This window comes from Oryzias latipes, chromosome 2 (assembly GCF_002234675.1).
Source record: "Oryzias latipes chromosome 2, ASM223467v1".
NCBI lineage: Eukaryota > Metazoa > Chordata > Actinopteri > Beloniformes > Adrianichthyidae > Oryzias > Oryzias latipes.
This window is the reverse complement of record NC_019860.2, coordinates 13258606-13281661: the sequence shown is the minus strand read 5'-3', so window position 1 is coordinate 13281661 and position 23056 is coordinate 13258606. Positions and strand designations below refer to the sequence as shown.

Genomic DNA, 23056 nt, shown 5'->3' with positions numbered 1-23056 from the left:
CACTCGTTGAAACAGCAGAATTGAGCCTCATTCAGGTCTCAAAGCCTGATGTAACCCTTCCTCCCTTCCTCTAGACCCACTAGACCCACTAGACAGTGCGCTGGACCTTTTTTCTTCAATGATTTGTGAACCTCACTGGTGTCCATGGATTACATGAAATCTTTCCACCTTTATCCACCTTTGTCATGGTAGGGAGAACACGTCAATGTAAGGGTGGGGTCATCTAAGTTAGCACAAGGGTTAATAAACGTTGATGATGAGTCACAGACAACAGACTGGTTGATGCTTTCAAATTCCTCGCCTCTTTCAACAGAAGACAGATCAAAAGTTCGTCTATGATCTGCAAATCAGTTTAAATGAATGCTGCACTCCACCCCACCCCTACTCTCTGTCCAGGACCCAGTTTCTTCATGACACTGTGAGGAAGAACCTGGACCCGTTCAGCCAGCACATCGATGAAGGTCTGTGGCAGGCCCTCCAGGAGGCGACCCTCTGTTTTCCCACACGGCCGCAGAACTGAGGTGGGGGGGGCTTCACCTCCGAGTTCGCCCCTGCAGGGGCAGTCTGCAGTGGAGGAGCTGCCCCAGAAGGTCTTTTGCTAAAATTTGCTAAAACCTTTAATTTAAGCTATTTTTTCCTCGTTTCTATAGCATTTTAGTACAATTTACATTTATTTGAATATTTCCAATATTTTTTTTTATTTCCTTAAAATACATTTTCCATTCAGATCTGGAACATTTGGCATTAATTTTTTGGGGGGGGGGCTTTTGGTCAAAATTTCTACTTATTTCTCAGAGATTTCTGATTTCTGAATTTGTTCTTTGCTATTTTTCCTGCATTTACACTTCTTCACAGAAAATCCTGTTTTTTCATGTTTCAGTTTCTTTCTTGCGTTGTGACGTGAAAATGTCACTGTTTCTTAAACTGAAGCCACAAAGTTTCTTCTTGTTGCCCGCCACTAGTTTTATATTAAAACAGTATTAATGGGATTAAAAGTCATAACATTTATAAAACTTGCAATTTAAAAAGTATTCTTATGGAAAATTCAGCATAAATTCAGATTTCTGAAGTACAAAACCTTTTTTTCAGGTTTATTTTGGGTTTAATGCATGTCACAAGGCCTCAGTGTTATGTCTTTTCTAAAGAGGGCGTGGTCTTACCTGAGATTTTTATGCTCATGATTTTTTTCTCACACAGTTGAGCCTCCAAACTGACAGATTTCACAGTCCAGAAAAAAACTTTCAGTGAAATGAACTCATGATTTAAATGTTTTTGATGAAATACAAAGTTGGAAAAAAGTCTTGAAAGTCTAATTTATTTTGAGGTTTTTATAAATATTTGTATGAAGAGTTTTTGAGTCTTCAGCTGCTTCAAAAACACACAAAAGTCCAAAAACTGAAATGTTTGTTTCGTGCAGCAAAGTATTTACAGAAACAAACTCTTCATCTCAGCAACGCTCGCGTGTGAGGAAGAGGAGAACTTTTCAGCTCTCTTTCTCTCTCTGGCTGAACAAGCTTTGTGCATGGTTGTGGCGTTTGATGCCGGCTGTGGAGCAGCGTCCCAACTGGAGGTAAGTGCTTCCATCAGAGGCTGGACCCTCTCGGGCCAGACTCCTCCGTTCTGAGGCAGCAGCGTGTCTGAACTCAGAGCCATTTCAAAGATGACCAGGTGACCGTCCGCCGTCTCTAGGTGTCCGTTCGTCAGCGCGGCGAGACGGTGGCTGCTGTTGAAAGCTTGCAGGAGGAAAGGCCCGGTTTGGTTCTGCCAGAACTTTGCTGGATCCTCTGAGGTGTCTCCTGTGGAACTGACCCGTTTGGCTGCTTCATGTAAAGCTGAAGCTTCCTGTTTGCCCGTCTGCTGAACCATCTTGAAGAAGATGCTGTCTGGATCCTGCAGCAGCACCAAGGGTTCTGCAAAGGCCCGGATCCGACCGGCATCCAGAACCTGCAACAAACACCAGCATCCAACTGACTAATAAAGTTTTTTTTTTTTTTAAGGCTTCAGTCTTTTATTTCTCTCAATAAAAATCTTTGTAATAAATATTTTAATTTTGCTCAAATAAACCAATAAAAGCATGAAATTTCAACCCCATCCTTTTGTATGAAAGGACATTTTATTCAGACCTAACTGTATTAATGCAGGGATGCAGAAGCATTGGTTCTTATCACTCAAATGCAAGATACAACACTTCCATCTTTCGAAGGAGCTTTTAAATGCTCTGCCAATAGTGATCATCAACTGCCAGCCTCAAAAATACAAACGTTGATTGTCTTCTAAAAAAGAGAGAGAGAGAAAAAGGACCACCCACTGGAAATATTTTTCATTTTCTAAAATTTTGGATGAAATTTTCACATCAACATATGTTGCCTCACATTGAATTTTACTTTAAGGTGGATGAAAACAACAGAAATGATTCAGAATAGCTGGTCACATAAATGAAAAATTAATAGCAAATGAAATCATTTCAGGCTAGGAACTTTGGATTCAGTCTTTTCTTTCAGTTTTATTTAAATCCATTAATTAATAAAATAAAGACCTTTATGAAGTTATGTTTATGAAGTTATGAGTTATTTAGCAGAATATTCAAAATAATCACAAAACATTATATCTAACCAGGGCTAAAAACCCACAAAATTGACATTTTTAAAACGGGCCTTATGTTTTAATTTTTTTTATCTAAATTGACTCCAATGAAGTGTTTTCTACAATAAACCAGATATAACAAAGAGGTGAGATCTGGTTTTCTGGTTTATTAACCTACTTGTCTCATCTACTTCTGTCCTCTGTTTTTTCTGATACTTTTTAATGAACTATTTGGCAAAACATATATAGTTAACCAAAACAAATTTCCCTCGTCTAAAATGTACGGATTTCTAAAACAGGTATGGGGAAAAATAGGAATGCTTCACAAGTTTGCATGTCATCCTTGCACCAGGGGCCATGCTAATCTTCTCTGTATCATTCCAGTTTTAGTACATGTACTAGAAGACTAGTACATCCATAGAGAAAGTCCTAACACTTCTTATACTGCTCACTTATTTCCTGCTTGTAAACAAAAGGTTTCAATCAGTAGGGGGCTGAGGACGTAAAATTTAGATTTTAAATAATAGTCTGATTGCTCCTGTATGCAGTTATCTGTCTGCTAAAACTCTTTCATTGTCACTTTGACCCAAATGGTTCTGATCTGACAGGTCCAGCCCCCTTATGAATCTGCGACACTTTCAAGGCATGATGGGAGAAAAAAAAAAGGCCTTTCCAATGTCACACAGGTTTGCTGAAAACACCAGCCGGACACTCAGCTGAGGCCACACCCCTTTTCCACCCATCCAGCAGCAGAACTGTAGACCTTCATCTGCCCTGCCCCTCATATGTTCCACCCAACCCCTGTGTCTTTAGATAGATGTGGAGGTGGAAAGATGAACATGGTGTGATCTGCTTGGACAGGCTCTGTTGTCTTCAAGCAGGAAGAGATAATCTGCTTAACCCTTGTGCTATCTTAGATGACCCCATCCTTGCATTGACGTGTTCTCCCAACCATGACAAAGGTGGAGAAAGGTGGAAAGATTTCATGTAATCCATGGACACCAGTGAAGATCACATATCATTGAAGAAAAAAAAAAGGTTCTGTCTTGTGGGGTCTAAGTGACCCAACTCCCAATGTTAAGTGCCTAGGATAGCACACGGGATAAGACCAAAAATCTGTGGTTCAGCTCTGTGGACCTGGATTCTGGCCTGAACCCCTGAAAAACCTGGAGTTTCTTTAACCCACAGCTGAGTGTTTGTTCAGTGATGGCTCATGGCCGAGCCGTTTTTAAGTCGGTGAAAATAAAAAAAAATCATTTAAGTTCTTTCAGTAACTTAGTTCACACTTCACTTTTGTGCCAATATTCTCCTGAGTCAATTTCCAAAAACTCCTTGATGCAGTTTAGAGAAGAAAGACAGAAGTGAATATGAAAATAGAAACTTTAAATCATTACCTTCAGAATTGTGGCAGATCTAAGAACTGTATCTACGGCAGAGTTCAAAGGAGCATTGAAAGATTGAAGTTTTTAATAAGACCTTGACCGCATGTCCTATGACAATCTAAAGTACCAGGTGGGACTTGAACGATCTTCTGCACAGATGCAGGAAGCTCCCCCTTCACAATTCCCACTCCTGACCTTTGACCTTCCTGAGCAGTGAGGGAATCTCCATATTCCTTCATCAACAGGGACAGTTGGTCGTTCAGTGTCTTTCCAGATTTCTGCTTCTGAACAAGACATGGAGGTTAGAACTGCAGCAGAAACATCAACCAGCCCAACTTCGTGACGTCGACACAGAAGCAAGAGTTCAGAAACAAGAGTTTGCGTACTGATTTAAACCTCTTGTTCTCATTTTTATGCATATTTTGAAAATTCTTACAGGTGCTTTTTTCCCCACTTATTAATGCTTATTTGCAGAGTAACCACACTAATCACCAAATATGTGGTTTAAACTTAAATAATATTATGGCCTGCAGCCACTGACTGCAAGGATCATTTTTTTTTTGCAGTTGGAAAAATTTCTGCATCTTTGAGCGAAAACTGCACACACCTAGGACCCTGCGAAAATGAATTTTCTGCAAAGTGAGCAACACTTCACCTAAGCAGATGAAAACAGCATGCAAGCACATGTGTAGCGCATTTGCAACTGTTGCGATCTTCGCGAGCTCGCACATTTTTTTCCGGAATGTCGCAAAAAACGAATATGCGATTCCCTGGCCCAGGCTGAACAAAACGATGTAACATACTAAAAGATCGATGTAAGGAAGTCAGACCAGAATTCAGCTGAACCAGAGGACCCCGTCACAGTGGTGAGAGCTCTAACTTCTGCAGTCTGATGCATAATTTCTAAAAATCCCAGAATCCTGGTAACAAGATTCTGGGAAAACAAATAACATCAAGGGCCTCAAGCCCACCTGTTGATAGCACGGGTACCCCAACAACACTGGAACAGAACAACCAATACCCCATGACAGGCTAGTTGCAAACAAGCAAAACACAGCAAACCAGTGAAGTCCCAGAGTTTGTGTACCCGAGTCCCTTACAGGTGGTCAGGAAGCGGCAGGTGTAATCACGTCACTACCGGCCTCCAACTCCCAGGAGCACCTGCTCTGTCACGTGGTTGGCCATAGGCGAAGTGTGAGGGGGGAGCAGACGCCGCCGTCAGTGACTCCCTCGTTGGACCACCAAAGCGGATGGGGGTGGGGCGTGTAGAGAACACCTACGGACACTTTCACAAAAAGGACCAAAACTCTGTACAGCAGCAGCGGGTTCCACCAGACAACCTGTGGAGGCAAACCAGAAAACAGGCAGCAGGGCATTACCTCTGCAACCAGAGGACATGCAGGGTGAAGAGGCGCACATCACACACATACCAGTCAGTGGGGGATATCACAAGGAACTGGAGCGATGCGCTCCGTTCCAGTTCGCCTCCACCCCAGTCACACGCTCACTGGCTGTATGACCTGGAGTGGTGACATCCACATCGCTGCATTTCCAGGTGCAGGAACCCAGGGAGGCTGTCTCCGGCAGGAATGAGCAGAAGCCAGCTTAGTCCCGCTATATAGATGGCCTGGTGCTAATTAGCAGCACCAGGACTGCAGTGCTTACACCTGGGAGCCCAATTAACTCATCCTGCTACATTGGCACAAAGCAAGCCCGCCCCCACTTCCCATCACCCATCTGTTTAGTCTCTCTTCTGCTAGCTTACAGGCACTCACAAACACATCTATTGTTACTGGCGCAACAGAAATGGTGAAGAAATATTGGAGCTGTCCAGCTGTACAGTTCTGAGCCAGATGCTGGCTCAGTTGGTGCAAACAAAGTCGTTCATGGATCTATGTGTCTGCAAGTGGATGCATCAGAATGGAGCGGAGCTTGTGCCCTGCTGATAGCTTCTACATAACTACAAGCTTTTCTAAAAAGCCTTTATTTTGCCTGTTGTTGCTTTACAATCATTTAAATGAAGTAAAACTCAGAAACACTATTTTAATCTCAGTTTTCCTTATATATGACCCCATCATCAGGAAAAAGGAACAAGAAAATGTTAAAAGACCATTTGATTGGAGTGGCTCTTTAACTATCATTTTGTTTTTACTATTACAAAAGTCAGGGATGAAGCTGAGAATGGAAGTTATAAGGATGAAGAATAGGTGACAGAGCTGGAGGAAGCTGCTACTAAAGAGAAAGAGAATGGGGACGAGATGAAGAACCAAAATTAGTCTAAAGATGAAGAGTTTTTCGATCAAGAGCACAAGTCAGAGTTTTGCCTTGAGACCAACTTCCTGAACAGAAAAGAGCAGGACACAGCTGGGAGCTCTGCACAGGAGGATGACAACGAAGGTTAGAAAAAATGACAGAGCCATTATATATTAGTGGTTTAACAATTATTTTTTTAATCCATTTGACTTCCTACAATCCAACCACGAACGATCTGTAACACGCAAGTTGTTAATCAAATCAACTTAAACCACTTGAAAGATTTGAAAACTCTAATAAATCTGGCAAATTTCTGGCTAATCAGCTTAAAATTAATAGAGAAAAATCAACAATCACTTCTATTATGGACCAAACAGGAAATGTCACTCACGATCCGGTCAAAATTAATAAAGCATTTGAAAACTTTTATAAAAACTTGTACACACCACAGATCAATCCGTCAGAGCGAAGTATTGACTCATTTCTTAATAATGTAAACCTACCCAGGTTAAATGAGGATCAAATCACAAACTTAGACTCTCCGCTCTCGTTGTCTGAACTTCATGAAGCTCTGTTACTAATGCCTAATGGTAAAGTACCAGGACCTGACGGCTTTCCTGCTGAGTTTTATAAAGAATTCTGGGAACAGCTGGCACCAACGTTTTATAAAACGGTCACATTTATCAAGGAAAGCCAATCTCTACCACCTAACATGAACTCAGCCAACATAATCCTCCTTCTAAAACCAGACAAAGATCCCAATAGTCCTTCAAGCTATCGCCCCAATTCTCTAATCAATGCAGATGTAAAAATGATCTGCAAAGCACTAGCACAGAGAATAGAAAAAATCACTCCTCACATAATTCACTTCGACCAAACTGGATTCATCAAAGGCAGACACTCGGATGACAATCTCCGAAGACTTGTTAATATAATAGACTTTGCCACCATTAAAAACCACGAAATGACTATATTATCGCTGGATGCTGAAAAAGCTTTTGACAGAGTAAACTGGAAGTTCCTTATTGCTGCCCCCTGATTTTGGAGAATCATTCATCAAATGGATCAAAATATTATATCACAACCCCAATGCATCAGTTAGAACTAATAAACAGATTTCCAACAGGTTTTTTCTTGGAAGAGGAACCAGACAGGGTTGCCCACTCTCTCCTTCTCTTTTTGCTATATTTATTGAGCCTTTAGCTGCAGCAATAAGACAGAATGAGAGCATTAATGGAATTAAAACCAAACACAGCCATCATAAAATTAGTCTCTATGCGGATGACATATTACTGTTTTTAAGTAATTTACATTCTGTAAATGAAACAGCAACAATCATTAATGAATTCTCCTCCATATCAGACTATTCCATTAATTGGAATAAATCTGTTTTATTACAACTCAACAGGAATGCGGAACAAAGACTCACAATACCAGTCAAATCAGGAAATATCAAATATCTAGGTATCAATTTTTCCCCCAAACTATCAGAACTGGTGCAGCTAAACTACACCCCATTACTGAAAAACATACAGGACGATCTAACACGCTGGACCAACCTGCCTCTGTCCCTTATGGGCAAAGTAGCCACAGTAAAAATGAAAATCGTACCCAAAGTTAATTATCTCTTCTCAATGATTCCCACACAACCGCCACTAAAATGGTTCAAAACATTAGACTCATCCATATCAAGCTTTTTATGGAACAATAAACCTGCAAGAATTAGTCTAAAAACTTTAAAATCTGCAAAAAGCTGTGGAGGATTAGAATTACCTAACTTCCACAATTACTTTCTTGCAAATAGATTACAATACATCTTAAAATGGTTAAAAAATAATCCAGAAACCAACTCATGGTTAGACTTGGAACAGGCGTTATGTGGGAAGATCAACCTGTCAGAGAAAATATAAATATAAGTCAACACAGAAATCTGCTGCTTGATCATATCAGCTTGGAAAAAAATGTCAGCCCAAAGTTCAAGTAACTTTGGAAGAATTCAGTCTCTCTGGTCTCCCATGGCTAACTCCGTGACTTAGGGGGTGGGGGGGCCTGGTCGTCGCCGCTCCTTGTCCTTCTGCCGGGGTTGGGGGTGGGGCTCGGGGCCTCTGGCGGCCGGCGGGGGATGGTAGGGGCTACGTTGGTCGGGGGGCCGGGTCCGGTGCCTGGGTGGGGCGGGCGGGGGCGCTGCGTGGTCCTCTGGGCTTGGGTGTGGGGGTGCATGGTGGGGGGGTGGGGTGGCGGCCCGGATTGGCTTGGGGGGTTGATCCCTTTGTCTGTGTTGGGGGGGGTTGGCGGGGGCCCTGCTTGGGGGGGGGGGGCAGCGGCGCTGGGTGGGCTGCCCATCTGCACCTGGGGCTGGGATCAGCCCTTCCCTGGCTCTGGGACGGGACGGGACAACCCTCTTGGGGCCCCCGGTCGCTCTGGGGGTCATCTGCTTCGGCTGCGGGGTCTGGGGTGGGGTGGGGGTCTTGTCGGCCCTGTCTTGTGGGGCGGCCCCGGCCGGTTGGCTGCTTTGGTCCAGTCGAGGCCTGAACAGAGCTCTTCTAGGGCCGGCGCTTGGGGGTGGGGGCCTGGGCTTGCTCCGGGGGGCCGGGGCTTTCTGGCTCCTCTCTCTCTGTGTGGGGTGGGTGGAGCTGGGCCGGGTGTGTCGGCGCCTCCGGGGATGGGGCCCCTGGTCTGGGGGGGACCGGGCCCCTATGCTGGGGGGGGGGGGGGGGGGGGGGGGGGGGCTGGGGGACGGCTGTTTGACCACCGGGGGACAGTCTACCAGCTGTCCCCAACTTACCCCCTTCCTCATATTACCTCATATTAGGGTGAGGGGGTGGGGGGTTTAGCCTGCGATACGCCTGGGGGGGGAGCTACTTGGCAGTGGCCCCCCTCCTATGGTTGCCGTATGGAGTGGGCCCCCCCTCTTTCGGTTTTATTTGCACCTTAGACATGTAGGGCCCTTGGTAGGGGGGGTGCTTGGACATCACTTCCAGCAAGCAGCAGATGTCCTCCCAGCACCCTACCTGCCAATTTTAACCGCACCTTAGACATTTAAGGCCCCTTTGTGGGGAGGGTGAGGGGACATCACTGTGAATAATCAGGAGATGTCCCCTCAGTGCCCTACCCGCCAATTTTAACTGCACCCCCCTTAGTACACACACCCCTCCCCCCCAAAATATACATTCCAACATAAACACACACACACGCACACACAGACCCTCTCAAACACACATACACGCACGGAAGGTGGGACCTAGGACCATCTGTCCCCTACCCCTTCCCTGGTGGGGGGTACGGGGTGATTTTTAAAAACAAACATAAATGAACTCAAACTGCACCACCCTAAAGTTGTTTTATATTTATTGATTTGTTTGTTTGTTTCAAATGTACAATCTGGTTTGTCGTTCACTTTAAGCAGATCAGAATTTGACCCCAAATGATTTTTTTGATACATCAATCTGTTACATTTTTTATACACACCAACATATATACATGTGTGTGTGTGCATGCTTGCATTTGAGCCAGTGCATGTGTGTTTATGTAAACCTAGCATCATTGACTCAACATACTGATTAATTTATGTTTATCTAAGCTTTTCAAAATATATTCCATTAATATTCGAAGGGTAAAACCTGTAAAAACAGTTTAGTTATATTTTGTATTTTCAAATTTACTGTGACATAAATGTAAAATGTAATGTTTAAACCATGACAATGTTTGTGTAACAGAAACATATTGAAATGGTTGTAAAATTACAGTACATTACATTTTGTGTTTTTATGTTGCAACAAAACGAAACAGAATTATCTTATCAATCCAATAATTCTGTATGGACTACTCTGAGATCACAAAGAGACCGAAGGGACCCTCATGGAAGATTCGTACATCTCCAATACATTTCCTGGACCTACTTACAAAAAATATATAAAAACATCAGCCAGTTACTCTGAAAAGTCCTTTTAAAATTTCAGTAATGCAGAATTCCGGTGTTCAACTGTTTCGCCATGTTCACATCGGGCATGTGTTGCAGATTCTTGAATGCATTTTTTAGCATATGGTGTTTACACTAGATTATTGTCACCTGGTACTAACGCATTTACAAACAGTTGGAAGAGGCTTGGTGTGAAATGTCAAAGTGCTGCAAATCTTGCTCCAAAGTTGTCCTTTTTAAAGCTCTATTTAGATAAATGAAAGACTTGGTGTTATACTGTGAACGGGCACAAAGTGCAAACATTAATGTTGCCATCAAGACCAATAAACTAAACCAAAAGAATTCTACCAATAACTCACTACCAACTCTGAGTCTCTGATTGGTCAAAATTCAACTGTTTAACTTTCAGTGGCCGTTCAACGGTCACGCTTGGATATTCGCGTAGCAAAGCGTAAATACAAGAGTTTGAAACGTGGAAGTCCGATACAGGCATCCGTGTTTGCATAGACTTTTTATTGAAATTTGTCACTTGAATATGCATTTCTAAGACCGGTGTGAACATTGCTTCCGGCCTGAGTCATAACTGCATTGGATACAGGCTGCCAGCAGGTGAAAAAAATGGTCAAACCAGTACGAGGCACGCAGATGGAAATGAAACACACATTGGGTGTGCATGTAATTATTTTCAGTAGGATGCAGAAACTAGCTTTGATTGCCTACTTTCCTGAATTTCCTACATTCATCATCTAGACCCCACAAGACAGTGTGCTAAACCTTTTTTCTTCAATATGTGATCTTCATTGATGTCCAAGGTTTTGATGAAATCCTTTATCCACCTTTGTCATGGTAGGGATAACGCGTCAATGTAAGGGGGGGGTCATCTGGACCCCATAGGATAGCACAAGGAACACACAGAGACAAATGTGGAAATCCATCTTTGGCATTTATTAGAATGCCGTTTTCTGAGATTGTATTTGGTACAGTACAACTGAAGCAACAGTGACGGTCCGAAAACAGTCATGATAATTATCATACACACTTTTCAGAGGTGATTGGTTCAAATACAAAACCAAAGGAATGCAAAGCGTTTGAAAAGTCTACAATTTTCTGGAGGCCAAGTTTGTCGAAGAGGTCCCACATTTCCTGTCAAATCTTTGTTGATTTTTTCCTTTTTTTTCTCAAAATACATACAAAAAACCTCTCAACCCCAACAAAAGAGCATACATACATGATTCATTGCAAACCTTTAACGACGTACGAACACACATACGAGGCACGCACAGTTTTGAGATATTTTCTTGTGGTAAACATTTTCTTTTTTTTCTTTAAGCAGATTTCTTGTTCCTTTAACTCACGCAAAAAAACTGCTTTTGCAGTTTGTTTGGTCCGCTGTCGCTCCACTCATCAGTGCAAAGCCCCGTGGACTTTGGTGGGATGTTTAGTTCTGCTGCTCCTTATCCTTATTTGTCTGTTTTTTAAAATTTTCTTTTATTTCTCCACTCAAACCTATGCTAAACACGCTTCTCCTAAGACATGACTCCAAACACGGGGTTGTGGCGACAGATGCTCGGCCCGATCTCCTCGTAGTCTTTTTTGGTGTGACACACCTGGTAGAACTCCGGCTGCACACAGGAGATTATGTTTTGCTCAGATTGGGAATAGGACTCCTACATTTTTAGGCTGAGAGAGAAGAGGAACACTCACGGTAGATGCCAGCATCGATCCTCCAAACCACACGGCGTATCTCTGCATGTGGTGAGTAATGACCTGCACGTCGATGGGCTTCGGCTGCAGACGAGAAGCAACAGTTGAACCAAACTTTAACCCTAAAGATCAACTTCACTTGTATGGCGGATTTTACCTTCAATTTGCCACCACTTAGCTCTTCGCTGATCTTAAGCCGGGCGTCCACGGTCCTCTTGAGGTCTCTCTGCAGTCGTCTGCCGAAGTCCCTAAACATGGTGGAGCCTCCGGACAGAACGACATTCTGCAGAAACAGAGAAATGCCAAGTTATTCCGCCAACTATAGCATAAAGAATATCCGAAATATTTAACTAAACTCTTTATATCACTTTAAATTTGTTGAATCTTTTTCACTTCTTAACAATTCAGCGTTGCTTCTTGCCGTCAGTAGCAAATATTGATACGCATACCTACAGTGGCCTCTAGTGGTTGTTGCTATTTATTAAAAAAGATTTGTAGTAGGTTTAGGGGGATGTCATCTGGAGCACACAAAGCTTGCCCCAGGCTTTTTCCTAAACAGCTCTGTTCTGAAATAAGATTGTGTCATGGAATTCGAGCCGGGTACAACCCGCAATTATTAATTTCTCATTTGTGATCAATTCCCAAAGAGTTGGCATTTTAATGAATTAAAAGGGAGGTCCTCCATGCATCACTACCAAATCCAATTGGTCAAAGTTCAACCTGGTTTAACTTGTAACGGATGTTCAATGGCTGCACATTTTGTATGTAGAGCCCAATGACTGTCTTTAATACGTGCATAACTATGAGTTTTAAACGCAGAATCTTGGAAGTGGCTGCTCAAACAGGCGTGTGAACATGGCTTCAGTCACACCCCTTCCAAACCATGCAAAAATCCACCAGTTTTATTCAGGAAATACGGTAAATTATGTATGAAAATATGCTTTCTAAGGATGGATATTTCTTATTCCCTCCTATTTTTTTCCATTAATGATCAAAATCAACAACATATCTGAGGTTTTCATAAGGGATGCCCCAATAACATTTTATTTTTGGCCCAGATCCAAGTCATTTGACTTCAAGAATCTGTGAAAACAGAGTTCCGATCTGATGCACAAATGAACAAATACAAAATGAACAGGAACAAGTTTTTCCCCTATTTTTATTTTAATCAACTTCTTTTATCATTTAAAAAACGTAAAGAGTGCACTTGTGTCAAGCAGCTTGAATAATCAACTAAAAAACTTTCAGCTAGTAAAAATTGGTGATAGGCCTGGGAGAAAGTTTGATGACTGTAATTTTAGTATCCAGAACTACTGAAAGTGTGGCGATTTGTTCCCAATATGCAGACATCTAGTAGAGTATTAATCTGTAACAATAAGTTTGAAATAAATGGCAGTGATCATAATAATGAGAATAAAAGAAATATCTATTCCCAATTTTGATTGAGTCTGAAAGTAAGTGATCAGCCCTGATTTCCAAAGACATAATTGGGCCGAGACATCCCAAGCTTTCATTCGTTTTAGATTGCATACCTTATAGAGTGGGCGTCTCACGTCGATGGGACAGTTCTGGATGACTTCGTCCACCACCTCCGAGATCGGCTGGGTGAAGTCTGGGTTGGCAAACTATACGAAATAAAAAAACAAAAACATTTGAAAAGTGAATTGGTTTCTGCCAGGTCTGTTGGGAAGGTCCTTGACCATTTTTGTACCTCGGGGTGGAAGAAGATCTCTGGACCGAGGAAGCGTTCGTATCCAACATCAATGGTGAACTCCTTCTTAGAGATAGCGTTGATCCCGGTGTACTGCTTGATCCACTTAGAGCCGTCTGTGTCGTACTTGTTGAACTCCTTCACTAGATCCGGACAGACGTAGCTGAAGCGCTCCTTAAAATGGGAGAAAAAGAAAAACATCAATAAAGCCTTTTTTTTTAATTCTCCTATTTGGCCACTAGTGGGCAGTGCAGTAAAAGAAAGTTAGAAGAATCTGACAACTTCCTTCTTTTGCTTTTTCTTTGCCCAGGAGGGTTTTTCCATTTATTCAAATGTTGCGAACTATTCCTAAGAAAGAGACATGTTCACCTTGACAGCTTTGGCCGTCTCCAGCGACTGCTCCGGAGGAATTCCCACCTCCCTCTCTCGTAGCAGCTGCTGAGTGAAGTAGGTGATGTCTCGCCCGGCGATGGGGATGTGTTTAATGCAACTGCCGATGACGTAACCTTCAGCCTGGAGAGCAGAAGTGGAGAAGTTTAAGGCTTAAGACTCAGAAAAGATCAAGTGTTAAGAGTGTGACCGTGACACCAACCACTGGGATGACGTGTGTGACACCGTCGCCGCTGTCAATAACAGTTCCCGTCAGCGTTCGCTCTCCGATCTGTCTGGAGGTCCAGGAGGCGGCCAGTGCCAAAACAGCCTGAAGCAAAAACACATCCAGTTTTTTTCTTGTACTATGAACACTTCAAGAAACGGACTACAGCGATCCCTCGCTATAACACGGTTTACTTTTCACGGTTTCGCTACTTCACGGATTTGCAGCGTGCATTGTGTTCTGCATTCTGATTGGCTAAAAAGTCACTCCGCTTCTTCTCTACCTGTGCGTCAATAACGTTGCAGTTTAATATGTACACGTACGTAAAACAGCTTGCCAAATTTACATTATGTACTTGCAAATTCTGTTGATGTTGGCATGTCGGTTTATAAGGATGTTTTTACGAAGAAGAAAAAAAGAGCGACACCAACTGCCGATCACTATGTTCTTCTCCCTAACAAACACACCTGCAGCTGCACCGCGGGCTTTAAAAGAATAAAAATCTGCAGAGCGGAGTCAGGATGCAGCGGCTCAGTCTGAATTTAGAGCAGTTAAATAGACCCGAGTCACTATTTGTGCGACTGTACTTTGTATTTTTTCATAATGATCATTTTATATTTTCTCCCGTTTAATCCAATTACGCGGGTCGCGGTGGGCGGGGCTAATCTCCGCGATTTGATGCCTTCTGTTCACATTGATGATTAAAATTATTTGACAGTACAGAACAGAAGTTATTTGTTAAAAAACGTTTCTAAAGTACTTTGATTTGTGAAACAAATGCTGGAGCATATAAAATGGTTTGTTCTTTCTTTTCAATGTATAATAGAGTATTTAATTGTATCATAATTGTAAAAAAAAAATAGAGGTTTCTACTTCACGGTTTTTGACTATCACGGGTTCTTTTTGGAACGTAACCCCCGTGAAAAACAAGGGTTTACTGTAATTCAAAAAGTTCAGAGTGAAACCTCTAAAGGAGACACGAAACATTGAAATTTTCCAATTACCGTATTTTCCGGACTCCGCAGCGGAGTCGCTGCGGAGTATAAGTTGCAACAGTCCAAAAATGCATTATAAAGTAGAAAAAAGCACAGATAAGTCGCACTGGACTACAAGTCACATTTTGACGGGAAATTTATTTGACAAAATCTGAGACCAAGAACTAATAACTTGCACAACCTCATATGACACAATCATAGCAGAATGTTTATCTCATAATTTCAAAGTAATTCTTTCTCAAACTTATTTATTTATTCATTTCATGAAGCATCATTGGCCAACTAATACTCTGTTTTCATCCTGTATTTGTAGAAACAGTTGTCAATTTTTTTTGCATTTTTGAATCAAATCATTGGAAAATAGAATATTAGGTTGTTAGCCTTCAAGATCTAACTGTAAAAGTTTGCTGATTCTCTGAGTCACTTAACATACTCTTAAGACTTAACATACCTCATACATCAAATTGACCCAGGAACATCATCTCTGTTCCTCACAAATGAACATAACAGGAGGGTTAACAATGTATTTATTTCAATTTATTTCTAATATAAGTCGCTGCGGAGTATAAGTCGCACCCCTTGCCAAACTATGAAAAAAAGGGCGACTTATAGTCCGGAAAATACGGTAGATCTCCTCTTAAAGGCACCAGTTTCACACGAGCTTCTATGAATCCAAAGCTTTAGGCTCAATGCAGGCATCAATTTAAACAAACGTACCTGAACAGCGATGTAGAGGCCTGGCACGTTGAAGGACTCAAACATAATCTCTGCAGTGTACTCGCGGTTCTCAGGCGTGTTGAGAGGAGGCTCCGTCTAAAGATAAAACAATTTTATGTCAATAAATAAATATACAAACAAAAGTAACGTCTTTTGTTTTTTTATTTATATACAACCAGTTTGTCAACTGAAAAACAAAGATGCCTAAATTTTATAACACTGAGCAGACATTGAGAATGATCCTGGAGCAAGTCAACCCATTTGACTCGGAGGGAGAAGAGATAGTCCTTCAGCTGGACTCAGACTGATATTTCTTCTGATACGATTTCATACACATCTATAGCAGTTGTCTATCCATTCATTTTCTGTGCCTGCTTATCCTAGTCAGGATCACAGGGGTCTGCTGGAGCACATCCCAGCTAGTCACAGACAATTGGGGAAGGGTACACCCTGAATGGGTCACCAGTCCATTGCAGGGCCACATAGATAAAAAAACAGGTACACTCACATTCACACCTAGGAGAAATTTAGAGTCATTTGATTTAACCAGATGTTTCTTGGACTGGAGAGGCAAAGGAGGCATATTTGACATGATTTGGAATTTATAGTTTCAACTAGAATTCAGCTAAAAACAATAACATTTCAAATAACTAGGTGAAACAACATATATCCCAATATTACTGAAGGTTTTCATTGCTCAGATCTCAGAAATTTGATCACAGATGAGGAAATTTCACTGCCATCAGAAAAGAGAGGACGACTGGAGACACACACTGCGCCAACAGAGAAGGCAAAAGATGGCACAATGTGGCATGAAGAACAGGTTGGGACGCCTCTCCATCACAGCCCAATTGAAGATTACACTGCTGAGGAAGAGCCAACTGCTTTGGTCAGAAGTACAGTGTTGACTCGCTTACGGAGTTTCCTGTGTTTCCTCACTCTGGGGCCTCATTTATAAAACTTTGCGTAGGATTTGCGTCAGAAGTGGCGTACGGATGAAACAGGACGTGCGTATGCACAGAAATATTCGGATTTATAAAACCGTGCGCACGCACATCCTATGCATCTTTCCCTTAATAAATCACAACCAATTCTAAATGCAGCGCAGCTTTTGCGGCTTCATGACACGCCCATAGTTGCCCATAAATAGTCCGCGAAACGCCCACAAATTAATATTCATGGCTTGCAAAATCATGGCAAACACAGAGAGGAAATCAAAAAAACGTAACTTCACTCAATGTGAAGTAGAAGTTATCGTCGGCGATGTGGAAAAGAGGAGAAAAATGTTGTTTGGAGGGCACAGTGTGGGCATTACTAATGCCTAAAAGGCACTTGAGTGGCAAACGGTGGCAGACGCTGTATATGCTGTAGCCTCACAACCTCGGACCGTGGCCGAAATAAAGAAGAAATGGTCAGACATCAATCAAAGTCGAGGCAAAAAAACGTCTAGCGCTCCATCGCCAGAGTGTCTCTGCCACCGGGGGGGGGGGTGTAACCGGAGCGGCAGATGCACCGGGTGACACGCGTGGTTCCTCCGAGTGCTCTTCTGTGACGCCGGGCCCAAAAAGCCCGCAGAGGTCCAACAGGACGGCTCGAGGAAGTTGGAACCGGCTCATAAGCCACTCGTCCTCGTTTGCCAGCAAGTCTTCTTGCTGTCTAAAGATGCGTTCACTCCGAAATCTTCCATTTGCCACATCTTCTGAGTGCGCTAGATCAGCCATTGTGCGTCATTACGCATTGTGATGGGGCATTTTATTTCCATCCATTTAATTACATCTGACAAGCTACAGATGTCGGTAATAATCGACGTGGAAATGGGAAATTGATCAGCGCAAATGTAATTTCTTGTTGCTTTCTGAATGGTTGAGACATACGCCATACACGGTTTTGTCAAAAATAAAACAAACTAAAGGCATATGCATAAATACCATAATTCCATAGCTTATGAAGAAATGTTTTAATATGAAAACAACTTTCCCCAGTGGAAAATTAGTACATCTGTCCGTCCGTCCGTCCGCACCTATATCTGCTCCGCCAGATGGACACATTAACGAGAATATCAGTTTTTTACATTATTTCGTTCTGTTAACTATTATTTATGAGGATGAATTGCACAACATGCCAATATTGCAGAACATATTTCACTTTTCTTTTTGCAAATAAGTGTTCATTTGAATTTCTGTTGTAATTTTCGTTTGATTTTTTTTTGTATGTTTCACTGCTGATCGATCAAACGGGTGTTCGTGTAGGCTCTTAATTGTAAGACTTGTTTTGTAAAGTCTTCATGTTATTTATGAGAGGCAGTATTGTCATTTTCACTTTCACGTGTTTCTTCCATCTGCCGACGGCGTCGCCGTTTCTCATTTCACCCGTTTTTGTGCGTACGCCTGGGTCAGAGCTTGCGTGAAGGACTGCACATTTTCCTGTCAAGTTTGCTTTTTATAAATCTCAACTATTGCGTAGAGAGTGGCGTACGCCTTCTTTTGTGCGTACGCAACGTTTATAAATGAGGCCCCTGGACATGCTTTGGACTATTCAGGACTGTACTGTTCAGCGTGGACGTCAGACAAGACGATAGCTGGTTCATGGCCCTCCCTGAACTAATGGGATGCATTGCCAACCTCCTTGTGAGGGGGGAATAAAACTACCACCCATGCAAGATGCAAAAATGGGAAATCCTCTGATCTCCAAAATTATGGTCAGAAACCACTTCAAAGACATCATGCGGCATTTACACTTTGATGACAAGGGCACACGCGTGGAACGAGTTGGGACTGACGGGTTTCCTGCAATCTCCAATGTTTGGGGGTCTTTCGTTGCCAACTGCATCAAATCTTTCAACCCAGGCAAGATTCGCCGGGAGCTTCTAGAATCAGTAAAAAAGTTTGCACAGGCACATGCGGGTGCTGAGAAGGCGAAAAAGGACAACCGAGTTTGGTGACAAGCTCCCACACCTGGCAAAGGGAAAAGGGCAATGAGCCAGGCGAATGGTCAGTACAAGAACAATCATGCCAGAGTGTGCTTTGTTGATTGCTATAAGTATACCTGTGGCAAATGCAGAGAGAAGATTGTGTGGCAGTGCCAAGTATGTGCAGACAATGTAGTGGGTTGAAGATATCACTTTGACCACATGATGCACAGATTTGTTTGATTGTACATGTCAGTATTATGTCTGTAAAGAAATTTCTTTTGTGCATGACCTCTTACTAGAAGTGACAAAAGTGAGGGGAAATGATGAGAAACTTGTGCAGCCGTTAGGCTGTTCTTTTTGCATGCAAAAAGAACAGCCTAACGGCTGTGCTGTTCATGTGCAAACCATGTAGAGGGCTGCTCTTTGGGTATGCAAATGATAACTAATCCAGCCACTTGGCTGTCCCCTGGCCATTCCAGGTAGAAAAGCCAAATGGCTGCTCTACGGACTTTCTAGTGTTAAAAAAATGCTTTAGTTTTTCACATTTCTATGCAATCTTTTTGTTCAACCCATGGAATAAAAGCTGAAAGTCTGCACTTTAATGGCATCTGAGATGTTTTATTGAAAATTCAGTGTAGTAATGTACAGAAACAAAATTAGAAAGAATGCGTCTCTGTCTTTTTATTTGTCATTTGTGCCTCTTCATTTTTGACCTGTCTGTTTCTTTCTTTATGCAGACCAGAGTTTTTTGAATGCTGCTAAACAAATTTAACTCACAAAGTTGTTAACGTTTAAATGACAAACAGTAATTACCTCAAATTTTGTGAATTTATTAGATGGAATCACATCAAGATTTTGAAAAAGTCTTTTTTTTATATAGCTCATTGTTACATTTTTTCAACCAAAGACTGATGAAATCCAGCACTTTCCTTCTGTTCTTGGATTTCCCAAACTCCTTTCATGAAAACTCTGCTCTTACCAGCAGGAAGTAGTGGTCTTCAGGTTCTGCCCGCAGATACTTGAAGATGACCTGCTCCATGAATCTCTCCATCAGGTCCCAGTCCTCCACGATCCCGTGACGGATGGGCCACTGCAGAGATACATTCTCAGCACAGATTCTCTGCTTAAAAACACAAAAGATGGATGCCGGTGGCAGACTCCCTACCTTTGTCGCATACGATGGCTTGTCGATGGCTTCGTCGCCGATAAAAAAGTCCAGGTCGTCGACTCCTTTCATCATTCTGCGCTGCGCTTGGTCTCCAACTTTGGCGGACTCTTTGATTGCAATACCTGAAGAAGACGACGATCAAATAGGGATTGAAATAAAACCACACCAGGGCAACAGACTTTTATTTTGATGGTGTTTCTGTTGATGGGGTGGCCGTGGTGCAGAGGTAGAGCGGCTGACCTCTGATCAGAATATTGCATGCTCAGTTACCGCCTCGTCTCCCCATGTGCCAAAGTGTCCTTGGGCAAGACACTAAACCCCACATTGCTCCTGGTGGTTACAGGTTGGTGCCGGTATAAGTCAGCGGAGCCGCCATGAGTGTGTAAATGTGTGTGTGAACGGGTGAAAGGGGGTGTGACTTTAAAATGTTTAAGGTCTTCAAACTAGGTACAAAAGCATTATATAAGTAAAAGATTAAAAGCTATTTTAATAAAACAAAGGTAAAATATTTCTGCTAGTTTTTTCTTATCAGTGTTATTTTTGCTATAATTTTTAGGGTGCTGTAGGAAACCTGCCAACAAACAATTGCCGTTATTCGACAACAATAAGGCATGTTATTCATATAAGTGAAAATGTTTTGACTGTTGTTGATTTTAATTTTTTTAAATAAGTTCAAGTTTAATGCAACTTTTTTTCCAACATCATTGTCAGTACTTTGCTCTTTTAAGAGTGTACATAATATATTTTGAATACAAAGGTGTAACTGTGTCAAAACCTGAAGCAGGATATCTAAAGATAACATCGACTGCATTTTTAAGGGGAAAAAAAGATTGACCTTCAAATGTTCAAAATGAATGAATAAAATGTTTGTTTTTTTTGGTTGAAGGCCCACTCCAATTATCTTTAGAGCCATTTTCCCTGTGGTCTTTTCATTATGATTGTGTCATTTTCAGCCCTAATCCCTTTCTCTTGGACTTAAGTTCTGCAGAGTTTATTAAAGATTTGCCTCCAAGGTGTTGGTGCTCCCATCCGCATGGTGCAACTTCAAATTTCAAAAATGGCGAGCCATTTCGGAGCTGTCCAACCGACCAATTTTGAACCAGATTTCACATGGATGAGGAAAACAAAGACGTGCATGGACCTCTACGCCTGATGCATCAGAATGGAGCGGAGCAAGGAGCTTATGGCTCGCTAAATATAGTTTCTACAGCACAACTACAAATGCTTTCAAATGGCTTTTTTAGAAATCTGCTTATGATTCACAACGATTTGAAAACAGAAATACTCGTGAGCTTAACCTTCTTTAATACATGTCCTCCATCATCAAAAATGCCAAAACATGTTAAGAACACCATTTTAAACTATGACTCTGAAGTTTAAAACATTAAATCAAGGACAAAAAAGTAAAGGTTATGTCGAAATGATGCCAAAATAATTAAATTTTAATAATTTAATTTGCTAGAATTAACGTCTAGCAACCTTTTCAATGAGCAGTTTAAAAAAATAGAAGGAAGTGATGTACGTTTGAACTTAGACATGACATAACTGTAAGTTCCTATTTCTATTTTTAAGAACCTCAAAATGGGAACTGAAAACTGTGTAGATGTAACTCAAAATGCAGAAATGTCTGCACTTTGTTTTATTCAAATTACATTTTCCTACAACAATAAAACTATCTTGAAAGCAGCGTTTTTGTCTAAGCTTAGAATGACACCTATTTAGCCTACAGCCCCCAACCAATCAAGTGTTTCGTCAGTGTTACTCACATGAAGGTATAATGAACTGAGGTTCCGTATTTCCTGCATAGCCAAGCTTTGTGTACCTGAAAAATAAAATACAGCTTTACGTAACTGTCATTCATTTCAACTCAAAACGCGTTCCCCAAATTATCCAGTCACTTGATTTAAGAGCAAGAAACTGGGTGGTGCGTTCATGGCCGCTGGAATCTCCAGGAAGTACCTTAGGCTTAGCTTTCTTAGCTCGGAGCCGATGAACGGAGCAAAAGGTACACTTAAATTAAAATGTAACAACAATAAGGACAATTTATAGGTATACCCCCGATTTTTCACTAGAATAGAACAAAAGGAGTGAAGAAATACTTTGTAGCTGTCAAGAGCTGCTCTGCGGGGCGTTAGCTGCGGGTTTGACGGACAGGCTAACGCAAGCTAGCTTCTCGTTCTAGTTACTCACCCAGTTCCGCAATCAACAACACAAGCCGGGAGTCGACTAGCCATGTTTGCGCTCCTTTAATCTGATCTACAAAAAGATGAACGAAGCGCCTGTCACCGGCGGGGCCTTATTGGGAACTAATATGCGAGGCTGCAGCCTGAATGAAACCCTGCTGCTTCAAGAGCGCTTCCGGGTTCGGTGGAAATTCTTCTCTGCAGACTCAGCAGCTTTGAGGAAGCAACATCGCCCACCAGCGGACGGAATGTGTTACTGCACTGAAAAAATGTAAAATTTGTTTTTCAGAATATTTCTTTATTCAAATCAAATTGGTGTAAACCAAGAGCAGGCGAAAAAAGTGCCCCTGGCAAAAAATGTGTACTTTTTGATTTTTTTTTTAATAAATTATAGTTGAGTATAAGTATAGCAAGTATACTGCCATATTCGGGTAGTGTAGAAGTAAACTAATGGAATACTTCTTCAGACTACTTTGGAATGTTCTAAGTTTACAATATATAGATAGTATAAAAAACTTCAAGTATACTGCCCTATTTAAATAAACTAATGTTTAGCTTCGGGTGCCATTTATAAAAAAAAGCTAATTTTTGGGGTTAAATAATATGGTGGACACTAAGCCACCACGTCCCTCAGCATTGGGGGAGGGAAGGGGGGACGGAGTTACTCCACATCAAAAGTCCATTTCAGGAGCCAATTTCCAATGAACTACTGCCACTGCAGACACTAGGTTCTGGAAAACGACACAATTGTTTTGAATTTGGCTAAAAAAATTTTTTAGATGATGGTTAGTTTAACCAAATATTTGGTTGACTGAAAAAATACAGTTTTCACCTTTATTCTCTGCAATGGACAAACTTGAACACCAGAGAGAGCACAAGCTCAGATTCAGAAATTCAAGTGCTAGCAGTTCTTTCTGTAATCCCACACAAACTTG

The 23056-nt window shown here is 41.8% G+C and overlaps 1 protein-coding gene and 1 non-coding gene across 2 annotated transcripts; both read right to left on the bottom strand.

The window, feature by feature from the left end:
• Window positions 1-2889: 2889 nt before the first annotated feature.
• Window positions 2890-2996, bottom strand: LOC111946588. The gene has a single exon (XR_002872321.1). It is a non-coding gene; the product is annotated as a U6 spliceosomal RNA (small nuclear RNA).
• Window positions 2997-11061: 8065 nt separating this feature from the next.
• On the bottom strand, window positions 11062-22319 carry LOC101155832 (actin-related protein 3). The gene is made up of 12 exons (XM_004066523.4): window positions 22129-22319; window positions 21705-21760; window positions 19936-20060; window positions 19750-19860; window positions 15860-15955; window positions 14145-14252; window positions 13922-14065; window positions 13553-13726; window positions 13374-13466; window positions 11999-12124; window positions 11842-11925; window positions 11062-11759 (listed from the first exon to the last, which is right to left on the bottom strand). The coding sequence occupies exons 1-12, from the start codon at window positions 22170-22172 to the stop codon at window positions 11664-11666; spliced, it is 1257 nt and encodes a 418-aa protein (XP_004066571.1). The 5' UTR covers window positions 22173-22319; the 3' UTR covers window positions 11062-11663.
• Between the last annotated feature and the right edge of the window lie 737 nt (window positions 22320-23056).